Genomic DNA, 21,366 nt, shown 5'->3' on the forward strand with positions numbered 1-21,366 from the left:
CGTGGGGCTTCACTGCACAATGCTAGGGAGCTCTGTTCAATGGACGACATGGAATGGTGGCCCTGGATGTGTGCAATGCTGTGGTCCTGCAGCCACTTTATCCTGAGGAAATTTACATCTCCATCAATATCAAAGTCCAGAACCAATCCTAGAAATCAGGGGTGACCTAACAAGACTTGGATTCAAGGTCTGATCCCCACTCGACATCAGTACCTATCTCCTTAAGGAAATCAAGGAAAAAAATGAGGGACCATGTCCTTTCAATGCCTTCTGTGTTCCTCGGTCAAACCAAGGACAAAATAGTCCCTAACTATTTAGCTTAAATTGATGGTCTCAATACAGGTTGGTAACAAAATAGAGATACTTGGAAAACTTTTCATAATTCTCTCTTTTTATGAAAGACTGGAAACTACATCTTGATACCCTAGGATTCTGGATGTTTTCTAATTGATTAGAGCCTCTTCCCCCTTTATGGTTTGTCTGCTATAGGATCGGAGATTTTCATGACAATCTTCTACCCATGTTTGAGTCTGCCCTAAGTCACAAGAGAAGGCTAGGATAATGGGGGAACATGGGTATGCCAGTGAGGTGCTGGTCACTCAATCCAGTCCCTACAAGACTAACGTTATAAATTTGCTTATGACCCTGGAATGCTAAATATATCACGTTCTTTCTGGCCACGATACAAACATTTCTTATTTCCATGTAGGAAGATGAGGTTTTTAACTTCCAGGAAACATCATGAACTCCCATATGGATGGTCAGTATTCCCTGTCCCATGAAGCTTACATCATGACATGAGTCTAAGACCAATATCAGAGCACCTGATATTCACAGTTTTTCCCTCAAATTTCAAATAAAACCTCACGTTATGAATGTAAGTGCTTGCTCTGTTTTCCTCCGCTGGCCTGGGACTACGGCAGAATGTGCTACTGTGGTGAAGCAGGTCCCTGGGTTTTTTCTCTCGTTTGGGAGAATTATTAAGGAAAAGGAAAAGCTATTAGAAGAGGAGAGCTGGCTAAGGACTCTGTAGGTCAGACAGGAGCTTCTCAAATGAGTATGATTTGGCCAAAATGGCACCCAAGCACTACAAAAGGGCAAGTGTATTTTCTCAAATACGTACTTCCTTAAGCATAATTTTACAAGCCCTCCACCTCCTGAAATATTTAGAATGATTTCATTCATGGCTCAATTACTGACATAGTTGAAAGAGCAGAATTCTAAGGAATTCACAGTAGAAAAACTAGTTTAGCAATGAGTCGATTGTTTTCTTTTCTATGTTCTCACCCATCCACATCTTTTTCTGGTTTCAAGGCATTGAGGATTTTGTTGCTAAATGAGGTCTCGGAGATCTGAAGGGCAAGGCCATGTATTCTGGTGTCTTCATTAATCTTCAGGATCTCATCTATAATCTAAAGTGAAAACTAAAGTCAGTTTTGCAAAAATAAGACCCAAGAACAGACGCTTTATGTCAAAAATAGATTCATAAAAATGCATCTGTTTTAGTTTCTTTTTTCTCCTTGTTGAAGACCTGGTGTAAAGCAGAATGAAGAAGTCTACGTTCCCTCTAACCACGTTTATAAAAGCTTGGCTGACTTTTTAGTGACTTCAAGTCCTTCTTATCGCTCTATTCTCTGCCAGAACAGAACAAAACAAAACCAAAGTTGAACAGTTAATAAAGCTGAGATCAGCAAAAGACAATTCCCTGTCCACAATCAGATCTGAGCCCAGTGCAATGCCAACTTTCAGGGAGGCCAGGACTCAGGAACCTCGGGCATTCCAACCTGGCCCAGAGAAGCCTGTGTTTCAAGCACACTGTGCTTAACCAAAGCTTACTAATCATGACACTGAGGCCCTCCTGTTCTCTGGACCAGAATGGCATGTAGAAAGCATTTCCAAAGGCTTATGACGGAAAACCTCCAAGCATAGATAGCTCCATTTTACAGGAAACACTAAAATAATTTGCTGTTTATGAAAAAGACCAAAGCAGTTTGGGAAGCTAATATAATCGCTACTGAATGGCCACGTATGTCTTTAAATAAGCAATGCTCTGGCCTGTTTACCTCTATTTTACGCCAGGATTTCACTTAGCAATGTTACTTGTTGATAACTAAGAGAGATTCTAGCTCGTAGATATGGATCTCACTATGAGAAGTGTTGGTTTACCATTTCTGTTTGACTATCTAGCAAAAATCATGATGGTATTTCTACCTGGTAAGAGAAGAAAAAGCTATTTGATATATTCAGAAAACTCAGAAAGAAAATTTTGTTTACTATTCATCATTCTGTCATTCATTCAACAAATGTTGAATGTTTTGAATATCTACCTTGTACCAGTTCTGAGTAAAGGAAATACAGTTGTAAAAAATATCTGCCCTCATGGAGCTTATATTCTAGTAGAGAAGACAAGACCAATAACAACAACAACAGGGACTTCCCTGGTGGCACAGTGGTTAAGAATCTGCCTGCCAATGCAGGGGACACGGGTTCAATCCCTGGTCCAGGAAGATCCCACATGCCTCTGAGTAACTAAGCCCGTGCACCACAACTACTGAGCCTGCGCTCTAGAGCCTGTGAGACACAACTACTGAGCCCGTGTGCTGCAACTACTGAAGCCCACTTGCTTAGGGCCCGTGCTCCACAGCAAGAGAAGCCATAGCAATGAGAAGCCCGTGCACCGCAACAAAGCGTAGCCCCCGCTCGCTGCAACTAGAGAGAAAGCCCGTGCACCGCAACAAAGACCCAATGCAGCCAAATAAATAAATAAATAAAATTACAAAAAAAATAACAATAATAATAGTATAATCTCTGAAATTGATATGGAGTGATGGCGGGTAGGGGGTGGTCAGACGGGGTGGCATCTATACACAGAGCCCAGCCAGAATGAAGTGAGGGTCCTACTGTTACCTCCAACGTAGTTAGAGGTAACAACGACAACAAAATCTTAATAAATTAAGATCCTTACTCTTTTCCAACATAATAACGCCATCATATAAATTCCCATTTATCAGAATTTCAAAGAAAAAGAGTGAATAAGTGACTCCTTGTCAAAAAAATAAGCCAAGGGGAACCTAAAGGAGAAGGAAATTCAAAAAAAGAGGAGATATACGTATACATACAGCTGATTCACTTTGCTGTACAGTAGAAACTAACACAGTATTGTAAAGCAACTATACTCCAATAAGAATTTTTAAAAAATACTGTGAAAAACTGGAAAAAAAAATTTGAATGAAAAAAATTAAATAAGCCAAAGGGGGAAAAAAAGTCAAGGGCTATCAATACCAGCGGCAAAACAATCTAAGAACATGCAAATTCTACTGCAGAAAATGAGTGTCCTTTGCAAAGGGAAAACAACTTTCTCTGCATTCTGTTAGTACTGGTAGGACAGGTGTCAGTATTGGTAATATCTGACAATGGCAAGTGTGGTAGAAACTGTTTGCCCAATATCCAATTTCTGTTCTTTCTTAGTAATGAACTCTTAATTTTTAGCTGTGCTAGAAATGATCTCGGGCCACTTGGTATAAAGACCACATTTCTCGCCTCCCTTGCAAAAAGGGCAAGCAATTAGGTTCAGGCCAGTGGAATGGAAGCAGAACTGTGGCTTTCAGGAGAAAGACTGGGATCCTGACTTTGGTCTTTGTCCTTCCTTTTTCTTGCTGGTGATAAGAACTTGTTGAACTAAGCCCTGTGATCCTGGAAAACAGGGATGGTTAAGAAATGCCCCCATCCTTTGCGGACTGCAAAGAACCACCTTCCCCATATGATTCTGACACGACCATCCAATGCTCCGTAGTCTTCAGACCCCACAAAGTTCTATTCTTTGTTCATAAATGATTTACTTGAACTGCTGGTCTCCACTGATCCATCGGCACAAAATGTCTGTTAACCGAACTCTGGGTAAGCTTCTTCCCTTCCCCCCGGTTCCTAACCTTTGACCTACCCTCGGTCTGATTGGCCAACAGCTCTACCACCACCCAACCTCCCCGGGAGAATAGGCTGGCCTGGGGTAAAACATTCTCTAATCTGCTCTCCCATCAAGCCACCCTTTCATCCCACTGTTCTCACACTGGGTTCTTTCCTCCCTATAGAAGAGAAGCCTTTTGCTTACCTCTCAAAGGTGTGTCGAGCTTACAGGCAGAGTGTGCAGTCCCTTTCCCCACCTTGCAATAATCCTTTCAGATTATGTCTCTCCTCACTGAGACTGGATTTATTTTCTCTTTGACACCGGCTGGAATGTGGATGTGACCTGTAGCGCTGAATCTGCCATCCTGGATGAGGCAGCACAACAAAGACCACAGCGCAGCAAGATCCAGGGAGCCCCTGAGTTCCTAACGACTCAGTGACGCCACCACAGCAGCCGGGGACTGCCTACTGCTAAACTTTATTCACATACAAAAAACTTCTGTGTTATTCCAGATTACTTAAGGTTTTCATCACTGCCACAGCCAGTCTGAAGAAAACCTAGCCATAGAAGGAGCAGACACCAGGATGGCCCATGGTCCAGTTTCCTAGGCCCTACTTATAGAGGTGACTGCTTCTCCCATGCTTGAGATGACACTTAAGAGGACTGGTCTTCCCTGCTGGTGGAAACAACTAAAGCACATATAGTAGCAACAAAAGAACCCTATGGTGGTTTTTCTCTTTTTTTTTTTTTTTGTGGTACATGGGCCTCTCCCTGTTGTGGCCTCTCCCATTGCGGAGCACAGGCTCCGGACGCGCAGGCTCAGCGGCCATGGCTCACGGGCGCAGCCGCTCCGCGGCATGGGGGATCTTCCCGGACCGGGGCACGAACCCGTGTCCCCTGCATCGGCAGGCGGACTCTCAACCACTGCGCCACCAGGGAAGCCCCCCTATGGTGGATTTTCATCAGCTGCCCCAAAACACCACTGAAGGATTCACACAAGGTTAGCCTGAAAAATATCTTCTCCTTTATTTTATCGACAGGGCAACTGAGACCCAGAGAAACCAAAGAATGGTCCAAGCAAGGTCAAACAACCTGTCAGGACACTGCAAACCAGAACTAGTCCTCCAGACACTGATAATTTCCACTAGACGATGCTGTTGCTACAGCTGAAGAAACACAACCAAAGTCACCACATCATAGGTCACATCATCAACAGAAACACATGGTAAGGAGATAACAACAAGGTCATACTGTATAGCACAGGGAACTATATTCGGTATGGTAATAAACCATAATGGAAAAGAATACATAAATGTATATGTATAACTGAGTCACTTTGTTATACACCAGAAACTAATACATTATAAATCAACTATACTTCAATTAAAAAAAAAGAAACATGGTAAAGGACAGATAGATCAAGGGGCATCTACACTAGTGGGAAAAATGAACTATTCCCTCTAAAAGTTCAGCCCTAAGAAAAGGCTTGTTCAGTTCTGACCACAACTAAGAGATGTTAAGAGGTCTGTTAGGACTGGAGAGGAACACAAAATAAGGGTTAAGTGTGCTGCTGTATTACCTCATCTTCACTGCTATCTGCAGGAAGACAGATGTGAGTGATGTTCAGACCAGCCTGCAAAGAGAGCATAGGGCGATTTTGTCACGGAGAGAAAATGAATCTATCACCCGAAAATTAAAATGAAGTTTTAAAATCATTCAAAAAATCAACAATCCTTACCTCCTCAGCCAAATTCTGGTTTACTTCCTGCATCAAGTTATCATCACCTGCCTTGGGAAAGGAGAGCAAGAAGGGGAACGTAACAACATAAAGATACCTTGAAAAGGTACAAAACAATACAAAGACTAATTCTGTGATTATACATTATCTGACTACAAAGATGATAGGGAAATGCAGAAAAAGAATCTTATTGCTCATAAAAGGGGACTAAGGGCTGGCATTTATCAACATGTCAATTTCTCAGGCTTTAAGATATATCACTTTTGAAAATAATACTCCTCATAGGGCGTATTACAGCCGCATAGGCAGCATTCCTTTCTAAGTGAGGACACCTAAGACGGGTGCCCTTGGGTGAAAAGCTACCAATGAGCAGAATTCCTGGAGGCCAGGCTCTTGTTTCGCTTTTCTTTCCACTCTTCTCACTTGCTTATCTTTGTAGGGGGCGAGGAAACAGACCCCAAAGAACGCAGGCCCCAGAGTGACTTGAGCATAGCTCTCCAGTCTCGAAATGACAGCGCTGATGAAACTAGAGGCTGCTACTCTGATGCATTAAGCGTGCACCTAAAACCACAGAGGCAGCTCAACTGCTGGGCTGTGTGACCTTACAGGCTCGGCTCAGCGCACCACTTCCCTGCACCTGCGTCACCTGGTTGTGCCAACTGAAGCTGGCAATGAAGGGGCCATGGCTAGAACACAGACGTGGAACTCCCAAGTCCTGCCATGCCATGGCTTTTGGCCCTTCAGACTCATGGCAGGCTTGAAAAGACTGAGTAGTAAGATCACCAAATACCACGTCTCAGCAAGCATCTGTCTTCCACAGAAACAAAGTGGAATGTTTTTTCCCATCCCACTCAAATCACATCCGATCAGCATTTATAATGGACCACATTATATCCTGTGTAATGCAACTTACATGAGTACCTACCTCCTGACCTCCGGAAGCTATCTGCACCAAAAGGAGACAGACTCAGACAGAGTGGTACCTAACCTGTAATCCTGAAGCGGCAAAATGACCAGATAAAGGGGGAAGTGACAACATTTCCACATGAGCTTTCTCCTCCATCCCCGAAGCCCGAGTGGGACTTCTGTGACAAGAAATGCAGCTGGTCACCTGTGTACAGTTGTCTTCTAAATTAAAAGACATCCTAAAATAGCAAGACAGAACCACATTCTTAGCTTACCTGAATAATAGCAAGAACCGGCTTAAAGGCAGGGTTTTTTCCTTGCAATAAACTCAGAACTTCTTTCGAATTCTGAATGATGTCTCTGCATTGAGAAAGAAAAACAACATAGTCAGGTCTAGGTTAATGACTAGAAAGGATGGATACAACACATTTTCTTAGAAGGTTTTCTACTCTAAATGAAACTAATTAGACAGCATGAGGACAGGCTCCTCTAAGTGTGGAAAGGGTGGAGGGAGGGGGAGGAGAACAATCATGAAATACCTGGCGTAGAGCTTCCCCCATGGCGCAGTGGTTAAGAATCCGCCTGCCAATGCACGGGTCACGGGTTTGAGCCCTGGTCTGGGAAGATCCCACATGCCGCGGTGCAACTAAGCCTGTGCGCCACAACTACTGAGCCTGCGCTCTAGAGCCCGCGAGCCACAGCTTCTGAGCCCGTGTGCCGCAACTACTGAGCCCGCGCGCCTAGAGCCTGTGCTCTGCAACAAGAGAAGCCACCACAATGAGAAGCCCGCACACCGCAACTAAGAGCAGCCCCTGCTCGCTGCAACTAGAGAAAGCCTGTGTGCAACTAAGACCCAATGCAGCCAAAAATAAATAAATAAATAAATGTATTAAAAAAAAAATGTTGGCTCTTACAAATGAACTTATTTACAAAACAGAAACAGACCCACAGACATAGAAAACAATCTTATGGTTACCAAAGGGGAAGGGGGGGAGGGATAAATTAGGAGTTTGGGATTAACAGATACACGTTACTATATATAAAATAGACAAACAACAAGGACCTACTATATAGCACAGGGAACTATATTCAGTATCTTGTAACAGCCTATAATGGAAAAGAATCTAAAAAAGATATATCTATCTATATACATATAGACAATTATGTATAACTGAACCACTTTGCTGTATACCTGGAACACAACATTGTAAATCAACTATATTTCAATAAAAAATTTTAATTAAAAATATTAAATAAAAAATTAAAAAAAGAAAGTTGGCTCTTTTTCCTCTCACAATAATAGACAAAAGGCTTAGCCAAGGCAGTACCCAAGCTTCAGTGCTTAAGACCACCTCTAAGTATCATCTCTTGTCTCCATCAGGGTCTTGCATGCACAACAGCTTTCAAAAAATGCAAGGGGAACTTCCAGCCAGATCCCATCAGCAATAAATGGCCATGAGCAAAGGGACAAGGCAGAATGGCCAGGGGCAAAACTCCTCCCAGTTTTAGAGAAGAATTTGACGAATGTAACTGGCAGACACTGCTCTTGTAGGTGGATGAGGAGAGAAGGGTGCTCAGAAAACGTTTAAAGGCTTCAAAACTCAACCAGGATGAGCCTTCCCACAGTCAGCTGGGCTAGAAGACATAGAGTAAATGGGCATGCAGCTGTCTACAACCCAGGAAGGTTTTGGTTTGTTTTTAAACACTTGGGATAAAGCAACTTGACTCCCAGTGAAACAATTGTATTGTTGTGTTGATAAACCAGACTATATGTGAAAGTTCACAAATCACCTTATAAACGAGCAAGAATCTTCTGTCCAACAACATGCGGCTGAGGACCACATGCCGTATGCAGGTTCTCTGCCTTTCTTGGCTGCTAATTTGGGCCATACTGGGTCCTCATTTCTGGCTAGTGTGGGAAGGCACTGGAGTGCGGGTCCCAAGTGGTTCTTGGCAATGTGTATACGGGTCATCTGGAAAGCTTGGTAAAGAGAAAGGCTTTGTGACTCAGCCCAGAAAGTCGGACTCCTTAAATCTGGGTGAGGCCTGGGAATGTGTGTCTTCAACGAGGAGTCTGGGTGGCCCTGAAGCACTCAGTGGAAATCAGGCCTCTGGTTGACTAGCGTGGGCAATTCACTGAGCCACTAAGGAACCCGTTTCCTCATCTGTAGAGCAGGTGTACTACAAGGACTCTACCTTTGTTCTTATAATTGTACAGTGTTGTTCTGTGCCTCAAAGCTACACCTGAACGCTAAAAACACTCCTTCCAAAAGCAATTTTCCCAGAAACACTTGTAGCACCTACCCCTCAACAGCATGAAGGGCACACGACCGTAGAAGCTGACACCCGTCACCAACTCTGCTCATAAAGTTGGCTAATTCCCCCACAACTTGCCACATGTGTGACGTTTCATTCTTTGGGGTTATTCCTTATTCTTCCATCATTCTTACAGTGCCAAGCAAAGCAAGCAAGGAGTTACCAGGCTCAGGAAGTCTAGAAAGTAGCATAGATGTTTTTCATCAGAGATTTTTCTGCCCTGGGTGAGAAAAGTTGCCTCCTCAACTTCTAGTTGGAAGGCGACTTCTGCATCCTATACTGTCTTTGGACCTTTACCCTGAAACCAAATCCCCCTAAAACCTCTTATCCAGTTTCTGATTAATCTCTCTATCCAAAACTTTATTCCTTTTCTCGTCCCCTTAATCCTGTGCTAAATGAGCAATAATCAACCAGAGTCAGATGACTAAAATTGCTGTTGTTGGTAACATCGTTAATATACTAAAATTGCTATCGTAGATATCTTCACTAACTACAATCTCAAGCTGTTTCTCCAGGGCAAAATGAGCTAACAGACATCTGGCCAAGGACCACCCGTCTAGAGAAGCATAAACCAGAGACATCCCGACTGCCGAAACCACAATTAAGAAATGTTGGACTTCCCTGGTGGTCCAGCGGTTGACTCCCCGCTCCCAACGCAGAGGGCACCAGTTCGACCCCTGGTCGGGGAAGATCCCACATGCCCCGTAGCTCGGCAAACAAACAAAAAACCCCCAAAACCTCTATCTCAAAGACCAAGTTGGAGTGGAGTGGATCTGAGGCGTCCCTTACTCCCCTGCTTGGTACCCTGCAACAAACACTGTACCTGCCTACGTCACAACCCGGTGTCAGTAGACTGGGTGTGCTGCACATCTGGCGAGGATACCCCAGTTCGGTTTGGTAACAACCCCTTAAGATGAGCTCAGCTGTACACTGCTTAAAATCTAATGACCGGAAGAGACCTAACCGCGACGTCCGGAGAGAAGACAAGGTAAACTGAAGAGTCCTTGGAGTCACAGGCCACATCATGAAGCGCCTTGTAAACAGAGGGAGTAAAAAGGTAAATTCATTTTCAGAATGAAGGCTAGAAGGAAAACAGAAGAGGATGTCAGCGGACGGACGTGAAGAGCTCGCTCCGTAACATGGCATCCTGGAACTAGGAATTCTAGTTAGGGAAGGGAAGAAAGGGCTTTCCCGCGACCCCCAGGCATGTCCGGAGCGCTTCACTCAGACAAGGCTCTACTTCCCCTCGCTCCCACCGAAGGGCTAGGAGAAGCGGCTAGGGTGTGTGTGAGGATCAAGGGGGGTGGGTACGGGGGTGGAGGGGGACCCGCGAACGTCTCCGGTGGGGACAGCGGAAGGCCGGCCCGGGGCTCCCAGGCAGAGTTCGCCTCTCGCTCGGGAAATAACTTTGGAAATAAGGCTGAGCTGGGGATTCCGTGCCCAACGTGCAGCGATGCTGGGAACGAGACGGCCCCGACTTCTCCGGCAGCCCTCCGCGCGTCACTGGGTGGGCCGGGCCGCAGCCCTCCCACGCGCAGGAGGCTGCGGCGTTTTGGAAGCGCAGACCTCACCTTGGTCACTGTACGCCGCCCGCAGCCAGCGTCCCGAAGGCGGAGCCCCTGCGCAGACGGGCGCCGATCGCTGGGCCCGGGGCGCCCCTGCCGCAGCCCCGCGGGCCCGCAGCGCCCCGGCCACCACGCCGGATCAGACCAGCAGGCGGGCGGCCGGGCTGGCGTGGCGGGAGCGGGCGCCCCTCCCCCTCGGGGCTCCAGCCCTCGCCGCGCCGCCCCTTTCCTGCCCAGGCCGCGCCCGGCATCAGAGCAGGCGGCGGGAGGTGCACGTGGAGCGAGGCGCGCGCTCTGAGCTGCGCAGCACCCGCCGCGGATGCCCACGCCCTCCCGACCCCCGACCCTCCGACCTGGGCCGGCCCCAAGAGTCTCCGTCCTCCGGCGCGGCCAGCCCTCCCTCCCGGTGCCCGCGCTGCCCCCCACCAGCTGCCGTCACCCCTAAAAGTTGGCACCAAACACTCGCGACCCTGTGCTCAGCGAAGCCCCCACGGAGGCCCCCGGGGCCCGGCCGAGACTCGAGAGCTCCGGCCGCCCCACCTCCTGGGTCTCGCCCGGCCGCCGGGGACTTGGGCGGCGGCGAGCGCCGGACACTCACCGGACGATCGAGTCCCGCGCTGGGGGCGCCCGGCTGCCCGGGCCCCGGCTGCTCCCGGCCTGGGTGTCCCGCAGCCGCCGCTGCCCGAGCAGGCCCTCCCCGCCGCCACATCCGCCGACCCCGCTGCTGCTGGCGAGACAAAGCTCTCGGAGGCGGCGCGGCGGGCCGGGGGGCTGCAGGCGGCCGAGCTGGCGCAGGACGAGCGGCAGGCGCGCGCTCATGGCGAGGCGCGGGCGGCGCAGCGGGGACGCGGCGAGGCGGCGGAAGCGGGAGGCCGCGGGTTCTCCCGCGACGCGGAGATGCGGCGGCTGAGCTCAGAGACGCAGCGGCTCACGTCCCTCCTGCGGGTGGCGGGGCGGGCGCCAGGCGGGAGAACCGGACCCGGCCGGTAACGGGCCAGCGGCAGGAAGGTCCTGGCTATTCTTCCTCAGCGGAGAGGAGCCCCTAGGGGGCACTGCGCTCAGTGGCCGTGACGTTGGGAAGGTGGGCGCCTGTGGGGCGCGGGGCTGCTGTTCGAGTTGCCTGGACGTCAGGGACCGGCACTTTCTGGCACTTGCAAACACAGACTCGAAATTTGGCTAGGGTTAAAAATCAGAGGAGGGTGGGGCGTGAGCATGGGGCTCCCTTCCTGCCCTGAGACAGTTCCTTCTTGCTCCGCCTAGGATGCCAATAACATCCTGCCCTCGGGTGGCAGTTTGCTTCCTGGAAGGGCAATTGGTTTAGGGTTTGCTTATGGCTGGGGGCAGGGGAAATAGAGGGATTGGAGGTTAGAGTTGATAGGTACAGGGTTGTTTTCTGAGGTGATGAAAATGAAATGCTTAACTGTTTACGGAGGAGCATCAGAGAAAACACCAGAGGATCTGATGCTGGAGCTGAGTGTGTTTTTCAAATATATATACTGTTTATTTATAATGTATATAGAGAAAAGCATAAAGTAAAAAATAAAATCACCCACAATACTATTGCCAAGTCATAACTGTTAATTTTGATCTCTTAATTTTATTTTAACTTGTATTACAAGATTGTGACCATATTATATTATATAGGTCTCTTCTTCACTTGCTATATCTGTTTTCATGAAATTGGGAAGGGATAGTACTCGAAATCATGACTTATAGTGGCTATATATTATAACCTAATCTATATTGTGGATAGACCATAATTTATTTTACCTTTTCCTGATGTTGTTTGTATTGTTTCCAGTTTTGGTGTGAGAAATAACATTCTTTCATTCGCTTGTTCAGTAACTGTGTGTTGAAGGCTTTCTATGTGCTGGGGGAGGGATAGGAAGGTCAGTTGGGGCCACACCTGTGGTGGCAATATTTACCTGTAACCTTTTGCAGAAGCAGTTCTCAGAAAATTTATAACTGCTAAAAATGTTAAGTGGAGAAGAAATAGCACAGGGAAGTGGAGAATAAACAACACAGCCACAACTTCATATAAAAAGGCAACCCTTCCGATCATACTGAATTGCATGGAAAAGTGTGGCATTTTTGTGAATTGCACGGCTCAGCATGGCACAGCAGGCCCCAAAGAAGACTTCCCAACACTTCATGCACTATTCTGTATGGAAGAAAGGTTTGAATAGAAAAGATCAAGTTTAAAACTGTACACCTAAGCTAAATTGATTGGGAAGGGTGAGCCACCAAAACTAATTTGTTACTGGAATCCGTAATATGGAAATGACTCAGGCCATATAGATGTGCTACAGAGCCATCTTGAAGAAGGCACTTTGGAGGCTGTTTTCAGTCGTCACCAAAAGCTTACGGCAATCCACACCTTTAAAGCGATACTCTCTTTTAATTAGATCTCACATTAAAGTATAATAGGGAATTCCCTGGCGGTCCAGTGGTTAGGAATTGGCGCTTTCACTGCCAAGGCGGAGCCTGGGTTCAATCCCTGGTTGGGGAACTCAGATCCCCGCAAGCTGTGCAGCAGGCCAAAAAGAAAAAGTATAATAAAGTTCACCTAGAAACCATGTAGATTTTTTGTTTTCTGGTTTTTTTTAACTGAATTAACATACTTTCTAATCTTAAAAAATTTTAGGTGTTGACGCTGATGGTCAACGATGGTCTGTCCCATTATGATATGACTAACTGCGATCTTATATGTAATTTTAAGAAATCACTTTAAGGTCTAGGACAGCAAATGCCTGTGCTGAACAAGCCAGTTAAAGTATTTTACTCAACCTGTTCAGGTCCTCACGTGGATGACCATGGAGGCCTCTGTCCTCTGCTCACCTTCAACTGCCTCTTGGGCCCCACCCTGAAGTCATTCCAGATGAGAGCTATTTGGGTTCTTACACACTCATAATACACACTTGTAGGAGAGGATAGGAAAGGGAGAAAGATTTATGGAAGAAAACTTCGGATCTTTCATATTCCCAGGTTTGTTTCATGGGGAAGTGTCAGGATCTCATTTGGAGATAGATACGTCTGAATCTGTTTATCCCAAACTCCAATATATATTGGTTTACTTAGGAAAAGTCAACTACCCTGGGAGAAAGGGCTCTATTGTGTTGAAGCCCTTAAAAATGCATTAACTCACATTCTTTCCCTAGTGGATATAATTTCAGTGCACTTTGAGATGACACTTGGACATAGGTCAAAGAAAGTTTGTTTCCAGAATAAGGAATATATATATCTGAAGTTAATATGATATTTATAGGTATATAGAGAGAGTGAGAGTGCATTTGCTCTATACTAGCCTCTATGCTAGGCATGTGGTGAAGGAATCAACTTTGAACAAGACAGACACAAGCTCGGGTGTCAGGGTGTCAGGTTTACTGTGCAGAACTGTATAGTAGAACACAGGCATGTTGATGGAAAGCTATAAAGCCTAAAGGTTCAGAGAGTTATAAGTGTTAAGAAACACCTTCCTAGACCTGGAGAGTCACAAGAAGCTTCCAACAGATCAATTGGATCCTAAAGGATGATGATGTTGACCTTTTCTGACTTCAGTCAACTAAAGCTTGGCCTCTGTTGACCTTTGCCCCAATTCTATGCTGAATTCTCTTGCTCAAGCCCCTTCATGAATATGCATGTACCCTTAGCTTAAACAGTTCCCCAACTTTGCTGTTAGGGGAGACACTGCTTTGCCTAAGATCCCTGGTGTTCTCCTTACTTGTTGCAAGTAATAAATCCTTCTCCGGACCTTTGGCATGGTTGTGTCTTTTAGCTTGACACCCACCAAGAGGGGAACCCAATTTTGGGGTAACAATGTGATTGTTCTGAGACACTCTCAATGGGTTTCCTGCATTTTGCATCTCTTCCTGTCTTGTATCAATGGGTCTTGTTCTGGGCTAGTGTTGAAAGGATATTTGCATAACAAACGACCTTGGAAAATAGTGTTTCCCTCCAGGGCAGAGGGCAGGTATGTTTGCTGCCCACAGTGTAAAGATAATGCCTCCTTCCAGGGTCAAAGATTGGGCAGGTTTGCCAGTAGCTCTTTAAGATAAAAGATTCCTAAATCCAGTATTCCTCAGCTGTGAAACCAACCCACTGTGTGCGTGTAGCACATACCTGGGATGCTCTGCAGGCCCCCGGGGGCCTGGAGAAGCAAGGGAAACCAATGCTTTCACGCTGCCTATCCTGCCGGGAGTGATCACGACCTCTGATACAGAGGCAAGCTAACTCGTTAGCGTGCAAGCTGAGTAAAATCCCAGACCCTCCACAGTTCGTAATAGTGATTTTTGAGCTGAGTGTTGAGGACCTGGCAGGTTTTCTCCTGGATGGTAGTGGGAGGGTCACGCAGGCAAGGGAGCAGATCCTGTAAAGGCAGAGACAGATTTGGAGGACTTTGTAGAAGGTTGGATTGTTTTGTGTCTAGAAATATTATGCTGGCTAAGATTTGGGAGGATGGAGGTGCACAAGTCTGAAAATGGGGAAAACTGGCAAGACCAACAGGTAGAAAGCTAGCGCGACAACGTCATCTTATGTTCAGGGCTTCAGGTAGTTGAGGCTTCAGGCTAATCTTTACCATTGAAAGAGAACTGGGAATCCTTACAACTGATAAGGACTTTGCTGTTTTTACTTCTCTTGCCTAATAAGTTTGTTCTTTTGTTTCCCTTGAGATCATTAAGTACTGAGACCTGTTCAAGGAGAGCGTTTTTGGCCAGGCTGAGCTCCCAGAATGGCTTAGGCCCAAAATGGCTTCCTCGCCTGTTTCTTTCTCCAGGGATCTGCTACCCTATTGGCTTACAGGATGATTTTCACCTTTAAATTCCATCCTCAGATCTTGGAGTCACCTCATCAGATCTCGGAGTCACCTCATCAGAAGCCAGCCCCAAACAGGCTAGATCTAATAATTTTTTTTTAAGGCGGAAATCTGAATTTTCATGTTAAACCTTTTTAAAACTGTATAAACCAGATTCAGACTCTGGGTCACCAGTTTACAGCCTCTGATTTAACTAGTCTATACAAGAAGGAATCTGCTTACCCATGGTCTTGTGATGCTTACATGGAGAGCCATACCTTGCCATACACACAATAGAATATTTGGGGGCTTGTGTTTGCCCCGTAGAGCGGATGATTTACTTACTGTCCAAGCCCTGTTCTTTTACGTTTGAGCTGAATAGACATGGTTTTAGAACTAATGAAGTGGAACTGCTTCCCTTCCTTTCCTATTGTATGATGCATCGTGAATAAGCTATTGTCCGGAAAATCAAGCTTTGTTCTTTTTCACAGATACACAAAGTGAGCTTTGCCCGTGGGCTTGCACCACCAGAGTAAAGTGGGCAAGTTTGTCTTTTGGCACCAAAAAAACTTCAGCATTCTGGGCTCTTCCCCTCCACCTCACCTGACTTTAACCCCACAGCTGCAAGTCAGACTACTCTATGACCTCACACCATCAAAACCAGTTACCTGGAAAGGCACTCGGTCTAAGGGGAATTTCAGAGAAGGGTATGATAATCCCAGGCTAAATTCAATATTTGAAAAGTAATCAAAAGATACAGAAAATGGTCAGTCACAAGGCCACTGAAACATGGTATATCATCACTACCCTGAACCATTTTCTTTTTTTTTTTTTGGCCATGCTGCTCAGCTTGTGGGATTTTAGTTTTCTGACCAGGGATTGAATCTGTGCACCCTGCAGTGGAAGCTCTGAGTCCACTGGTCTAACCACTGGACCGCCAGGGAATTCTACCCTGAACCATTTTCTGCACAGCTCATAAGGCAAAGTATTATAACTGAGTATAGTTCAGCAAAATCTTGATCTTTCTAGAATTAACACATTAATTCACACTGTATTTTACTTTGTACTTTACAAACTTTATTAAATAATGAGCATTACTTTCATTGTCATATATACAGTATTTAAACTATGTTTTCCTAGATGCATGGTTTTTTCTTTGTTTGTTTTTCTGGGGGTTTTTTTTGCACAAAGAATAGTGTAGGTGAAAAGTGAACTTATAAAAAAAAAATTGAACCTTCAGTACAGAGACCTAGTAAGAACTTGACATCCATTTAAGTACATATAACTCTTTTCCCCCAATTATATACATCCCTACCCCACCTCCCGAAGAAACTATTTTAAACAAAAGCACTCATTGAATAACTTTGAGGGAAAATACGAACTTGATTATATATATACACACAGATCTCAAAATCTGTATCCTGGCTGACAGAACGGATGTATAGAACTGCAGATTTGTCCTAGAACCTAAAGACAACCATACAGACATTTTATACAGTATGACAGCAGCCTCCGTGCAGCAGGGTGTCTTCCTATAAGTGACATCAAAGTCGTGCAACAGGACATTGGTGTGGAGAATTAATAATTTCTGAGAGGAAGACACCACAGCAACATGGATAATACAGAATTTGGGTCTTACAAACCAAAAAGCAGAGAAGTGGGAAACTGCATTCCCGGGACAAGAAAAGTCAGGTAACTTTGTTTTGTAAACGCCCTTACAAATACCTCTAGCAAGTCTGAGAATCTATACTCAGTTACGGTGCTTCTCTTTTCTGATACTGCTTATTCTTGAAAACTCATACCATGTTTAAAGGAGGGCAATGAAAGAAGGAATGGTTCCAAAACAATGCTCGTCAATATGGACTTTGTTTTCTAAGCTACAAGAAGCAAGTACAGTATGGAGAAAGAAGAAAATTAGGTTATTTTTTGTTACTTAAAAAGGAAAACGAATGCCTTAGGTACCTGTGTATAAAATAAGGATAGTCACATTTTATGTTTTTAAGAAAAAGAGGCATAGCACTTAAAGAGAGAAAAAGAATTATGGTAGATGTCACTGATTCAAATCAATATCATTGCTTGTCTTTAAATGAAAAGCCCAGATCCCCTTTCCCTACACAGATTATCATATCTTCTAAGATGAAAACTGAGAGAGTGGGGAAGAGGCCACAGAATGTAAAATGGCTTAAAGTGAGAATGCGAAAGCCACTGTTTGAGAAAACATCCTTGTTACATTGATTGGAGTCTTCAGTAAAATATTTTTATAAAGTGGCCATAAATCTGCCTTCATTTTTCTCTTTAGCTTCTTTAATTTTGTGTTTTACTCACAAGGTCTTGCTTTTGTTTTTGTTTCCTTCCATAAAGAGTTGTATTAGTACATAATATCACAATGAACCACTATTTAAAGACCATAATTACAACTTAAAAGACGTGATGAGTCAGAATTTAGTAACCAAAGATTCTGCTCTTCTATATGCCCCCAAACAATGAGACAAGACCCCCTTTTTATGTCTGGATTAGAAAATAAATTTCACTACAGTCAATAAAATTCTCAAGGCTGGGACCAGGTCATCTGGCTGAGTATAAAATTCATGAAAGGACATCTGAAAAACTGCTCTGGGAAGAGTAGCTTTAAAGCGCTTTGCTTTATTTTAGTTTATGGTTTACTTCGTGTTGATTAGAAACAGGCACAAAAAGTAGTGCCCAACTGTCATATAATGAGATAATCAAGTTGTACCCAGATGTCAACCCATCTTTTCTAATAAGTCAATTTGCATTTTCTTGCACTTGGTTTTAAACCATTAAGGGAATCATTCATTTAACCCCATGAAATGTAAAATAAGTGACGAGCAGCACATTCTCCAGGCCTTGTTCAGGAAGACAGGGAAGGATTTTTACTTATAGAAAATTGGTCATGATACATTCTAATTTCCAATAGTTACATATTTTCTGCCTTATAATGAACTAGATGCAGGAATGCCAGCATAGAAACCCTAAAATGGGCACCTAGACAATACTCCAATTAGAGATCCCTCGTTTAAGTTATTCTAGGGTCTTGGCACAAATTTAACAAGAATGTCAGAGGTAAGCATAATCCTTTAAACAGCTTTAGTTTCCTTTCTTTTTAAAAAACGTGAAAAGTCCTCCTTGCTGCCTTTGAGTCCTAGTATACCTGTGGCTTCTGGATAATAGGAAATGATTATTGCATTTCTTAAAGTCTGGGCACTAACTGTCAGGATATGGGAAAAAATACCATGGCCATCATGTTTAAAAAAAAAAAAAAGCCTAAAATTTTCAAGTAAGATTGACTTACATGAAACACGAAGACCATCAACATCAGAAAACACAGTGTTAGATGCTAACATTTGCTACAGTACAATCCTGGCTGGATCGCCAGCTGTTTCAAAAAGTTGTGCTGTTAAAGAAAGTATACTTTACATCTCTGGTTATTACAAAACTGTTCTAATCTGGTACATACAAAACATCTCTCAGTATCTCTAATTCATGAGCACAGTAAGAAGTTAATTCAGGCAGCTACTCTTAAGAACCTTAGGCAAAGCTGCTTGAACTAAGACACTGGAATTTTTCCCTTAGAGACTGGACAATATTTTGCTGACTGGGAGGTGGCCCCTTCCAGAGATAGTCATTCAGTTTGTCAGAATCATTGTATGATGTCAGATATGGTCCAAGTTTGCTGCTTATTGGCTCATCTTCTTCTGACTTGATCTCCACATAGTCATCTTCATCTCCTTCAGTCTCTTTGAAATTGGAAAAATAGTTCTGGGTAGCTATTTGGGCACTTAAAGGTAAATTTCTATTTACTACCAGAACTTTCTGTGAGTCCTGGAGTGTGAGATCTGAGTGTTTTTCAGTGCCCTGTTGACCTGAGTCAGTGATACCTGGCACCAAATCCTGGTGACTCTCCCACCTTGAACTTCTGTGTAAAGACAGCAGCTGTTTCTTTCCCATTTCACTAGGGTAGTTGATGGAGTCTGAGGACTTGTTTATCAGGATGGAGGAAGATGACTGGGACCTGTTATAAGGCTGAGATTTAGCACTGATTCCTTTCCGTCCCAGAGAGTTGTAAAGATGGCCCTGACAGGAGTTCTCTTTGTTGGGCTGGCTGACCACCACACTGTGTCTCTGCACGGAGCCCAGCAGAGGCTCAGAGATTTGGAGAGAAGGCACGGAGCAAGCTGCGGACAGTTGTCTTGGGGTACTTTTCGTATTGATCTCTAAAGTGGGATATTTTGACTTCAAGTCTTGCTCTGGCCGGGGACAGAAATCTGCTAACTCTCCATTACTATAGGTTGAATGCAAAAGCCAGTCCTCGCTACCGTGTTGGGTGTGGGAAGGTGATGCAGAGCTGAGGTTGGAGGAGTCTTGAGGGCTGGCCCAGCCATCCTTCTGAGTCTTAAAGGGGGTTTCTCTGAATACGATCTGGTCATACAGTTGGGAATATTCAGCAATCCTGGCACCTGGAAGGCAAATATTAAAATGATAAATATATACAGGATCATTTCTACATGCAAAGATTTAAAAACTAAGAACGTTCTAGCAACATATTAAAAAAATTTAAACGGTAGAGAGGACTTTTAAGTTAAGTTTGAGGATAAGAAATCATCAAATACTAAACAACACAAACGAATAAAATCATCCCGTTTAATAAAAAAGCCACCTAAAACTTCACTTGATCTAATTCTGGATTCTTTTATTTATTTCAACAGCAGGTCCACAAGCGTTCCCTGTTTGTAATGACAATTTCTAGTGTTCTTTACAAGCATGGAATCGTGTGTCAGTGCTAAAAACAGGCAACATAAAAATAAGAGTCAGCACTTAAACCCTGGTCAATGAAAAATAACTCAATTAGTTATTAAAAGAAGCATGACCACAATCCACCCTGCAATGGCTACCCCTGCCTCACCGGTCTTGATTGCTCTCGGACAGCTACTCCCAGCAGAGTCTGCTCCCGGTGGCTGTTCCCGCACTTCTTGTTTCCAGGCAGCCCTCCACTGCCACTGTCTCGGGATGTTGACAGGAGGTCCTCCCTTCAAAACCACATGTACTGACTGATCCTTACCTCCTTTCCTATCACCGAGAAGCCAGGCACTGAAATCTATGCTTCCAAGACATTAAGAATGAACCATCCTGTGCACACAATCCATAATCTAATGCTCTCTAGTACTGGTTGCAGAACAGGGTTTTACCATTATTTCCACGAAAGCTATTGCCACTTCAAATTAAGCTATGAGGCCACTATCCTCTCTACTTCACTTCTGAGTACAGACATCTCTAAAGACATTAACAGAACCATAATATAGATAGAGAATTCTCTTGGGTCAGGAATGATTAAAAAGAGAGAGCCCAGAGATGTCAATTTCAAGAGCCGTGTCCCCCCACCTCCCAATCCAGTATCCACATGACCACCCTAGAATCAAAGAATTCCATGAATCCTATAAATCACTCAGACCACATCTACGCAGTCTCTGTAGAGGGCATCTATTCTATATATGATGACCAGCAAGTGACATTATAATTTTTTCCTCTTCATATTTTTAGTAACCTGTTGTTAGTAAATTATTCCTTGAATTTAAACTAAATATTTAGTTGAGTTTCTGCTGTTTCTTTCAAGTTTGCTTTCTATGGGGACAGAAAAAAATGTGCTGTTGTTCTGTGTGCCCTTTAACTGCAACCCCCTCAGATTACTTGCCCCTTAGTCCCCAGAATCAGAATAAATAGTGTTTATCTTCTCATTATAGATCCTACATTCATTCAGAGCCTTCAGACTTTCAAGTCCAAATTGCTTGGAAGGACAGAGATTATTAGTTTAGAATTTGTAGTAACAAAAACTTGAGCTATTACTCCTTAAAGGGCATAGTAAAGACTCTCAATACCAATTAAGATTTGGTAACCCCTTAAGAGACTGAAAGTCTACATGGACACCAAGGTGCCCTTGTTAGCCATCCTGAAATATACAACGTTTCGTTAACTATGAAACCCAACCAGTGGTAGCTGGACCTTTAGGCTTGTCTTTGGTTAGCAGTCCCACCTCAAAGTTAAGACGGTTCTTCCCAAGCCATTCTCACCTACACTGTGGCTCTGAGCCTGATCCCACAGCTGAATCAGAAAGGCTTTGAACTTCTACAAA

General features: G+C 44.4%; 2 protein-coding genes across 9 annotated transcripts in view; both read right to left on the reverse strand.

Moving 5' to 3' along the window:
• MTHFD1L (methylenetetrahydrofolate dehydrogenase (NADP+ dependent) 1 like) overlaps nucleotides 1–11,248 on the reverse strand; it is a 196,167-nt gene extending 184,919 nt beyond the window's left edge. For 4 of the 8 annotated variants that reach the window (XM_060168048.1, XM_060168049.1, XM_060168053.1 and 1 more), the window contains exons 1-5: nucleotides 11,028–11,248; nucleotides 6,824–6,908; nucleotides 5,643–5,693; nucleotides 5,484–5,537; nucleotides 1,288–1,412 (exon numbers count right to left, since the gene is read on the reverse strand). In XM_060168048.1, coding sequence (XP_060024031.1) covers nucleotides 1,288–1,412; nucleotides 5,484–5,537; nucleotides 5,643–5,693; nucleotides 6,824–6,908; nucleotides 11,028–11,248 — 536 coding nt within the window. Of the gene's footprint in view, nucleotides 1–1,287; nucleotides 1,413–5,483; nucleotides 5,538–5,642; nucleotides 5,694–6,823; nucleotides 6,909–8,339; nucleotides 8,530–9,687; nucleotides 9,906–11,027 lie in introns of those variants that run through there. The other 4 variants (XM_060168054.1, XM_060168051.1, XM_060168055.1 and 1 more) reach the window with 4 other exon arrangements.
• A 6,838-nt stretch (nucleotides 11,249–18,086) lies between these two features.
• Nucleotides 18,087–21,366, reverse strand: part of PLEKHG1 (pleckstrin homology and RhoGEF domain containing G1) — an 87,048-nt gene continuing 83,768 nt past the window's right edge. The window contains exon 15 of the mRNA XM_060168067.1: nucleotides 18,087–19,696. Coding sequence (XP_060024050.1) covers nucleotides 18,768–19,696 — 929 coding nt within the window. The 3' untranslated portion in view covers nucleotides 18,087–18,767. The remainder of the gene's footprint in view (nucleotides 19,697–21,366) is intronic.

The sequence above is a fragment of the Lagenorhynchus albirostris genome, chromosome 12 (assembly GCF_949774975.1).
Source record: "Lagenorhynchus albirostris chromosome 12, mLagAlb1.1, whole genome shotgun sequence".
Lineage (NCBI taxonomy): Eukaryota > Metazoa > Chordata > Mammalia > Artiodactyla > Delphinidae > Lagenorhynchus > Lagenorhynchus albirostris.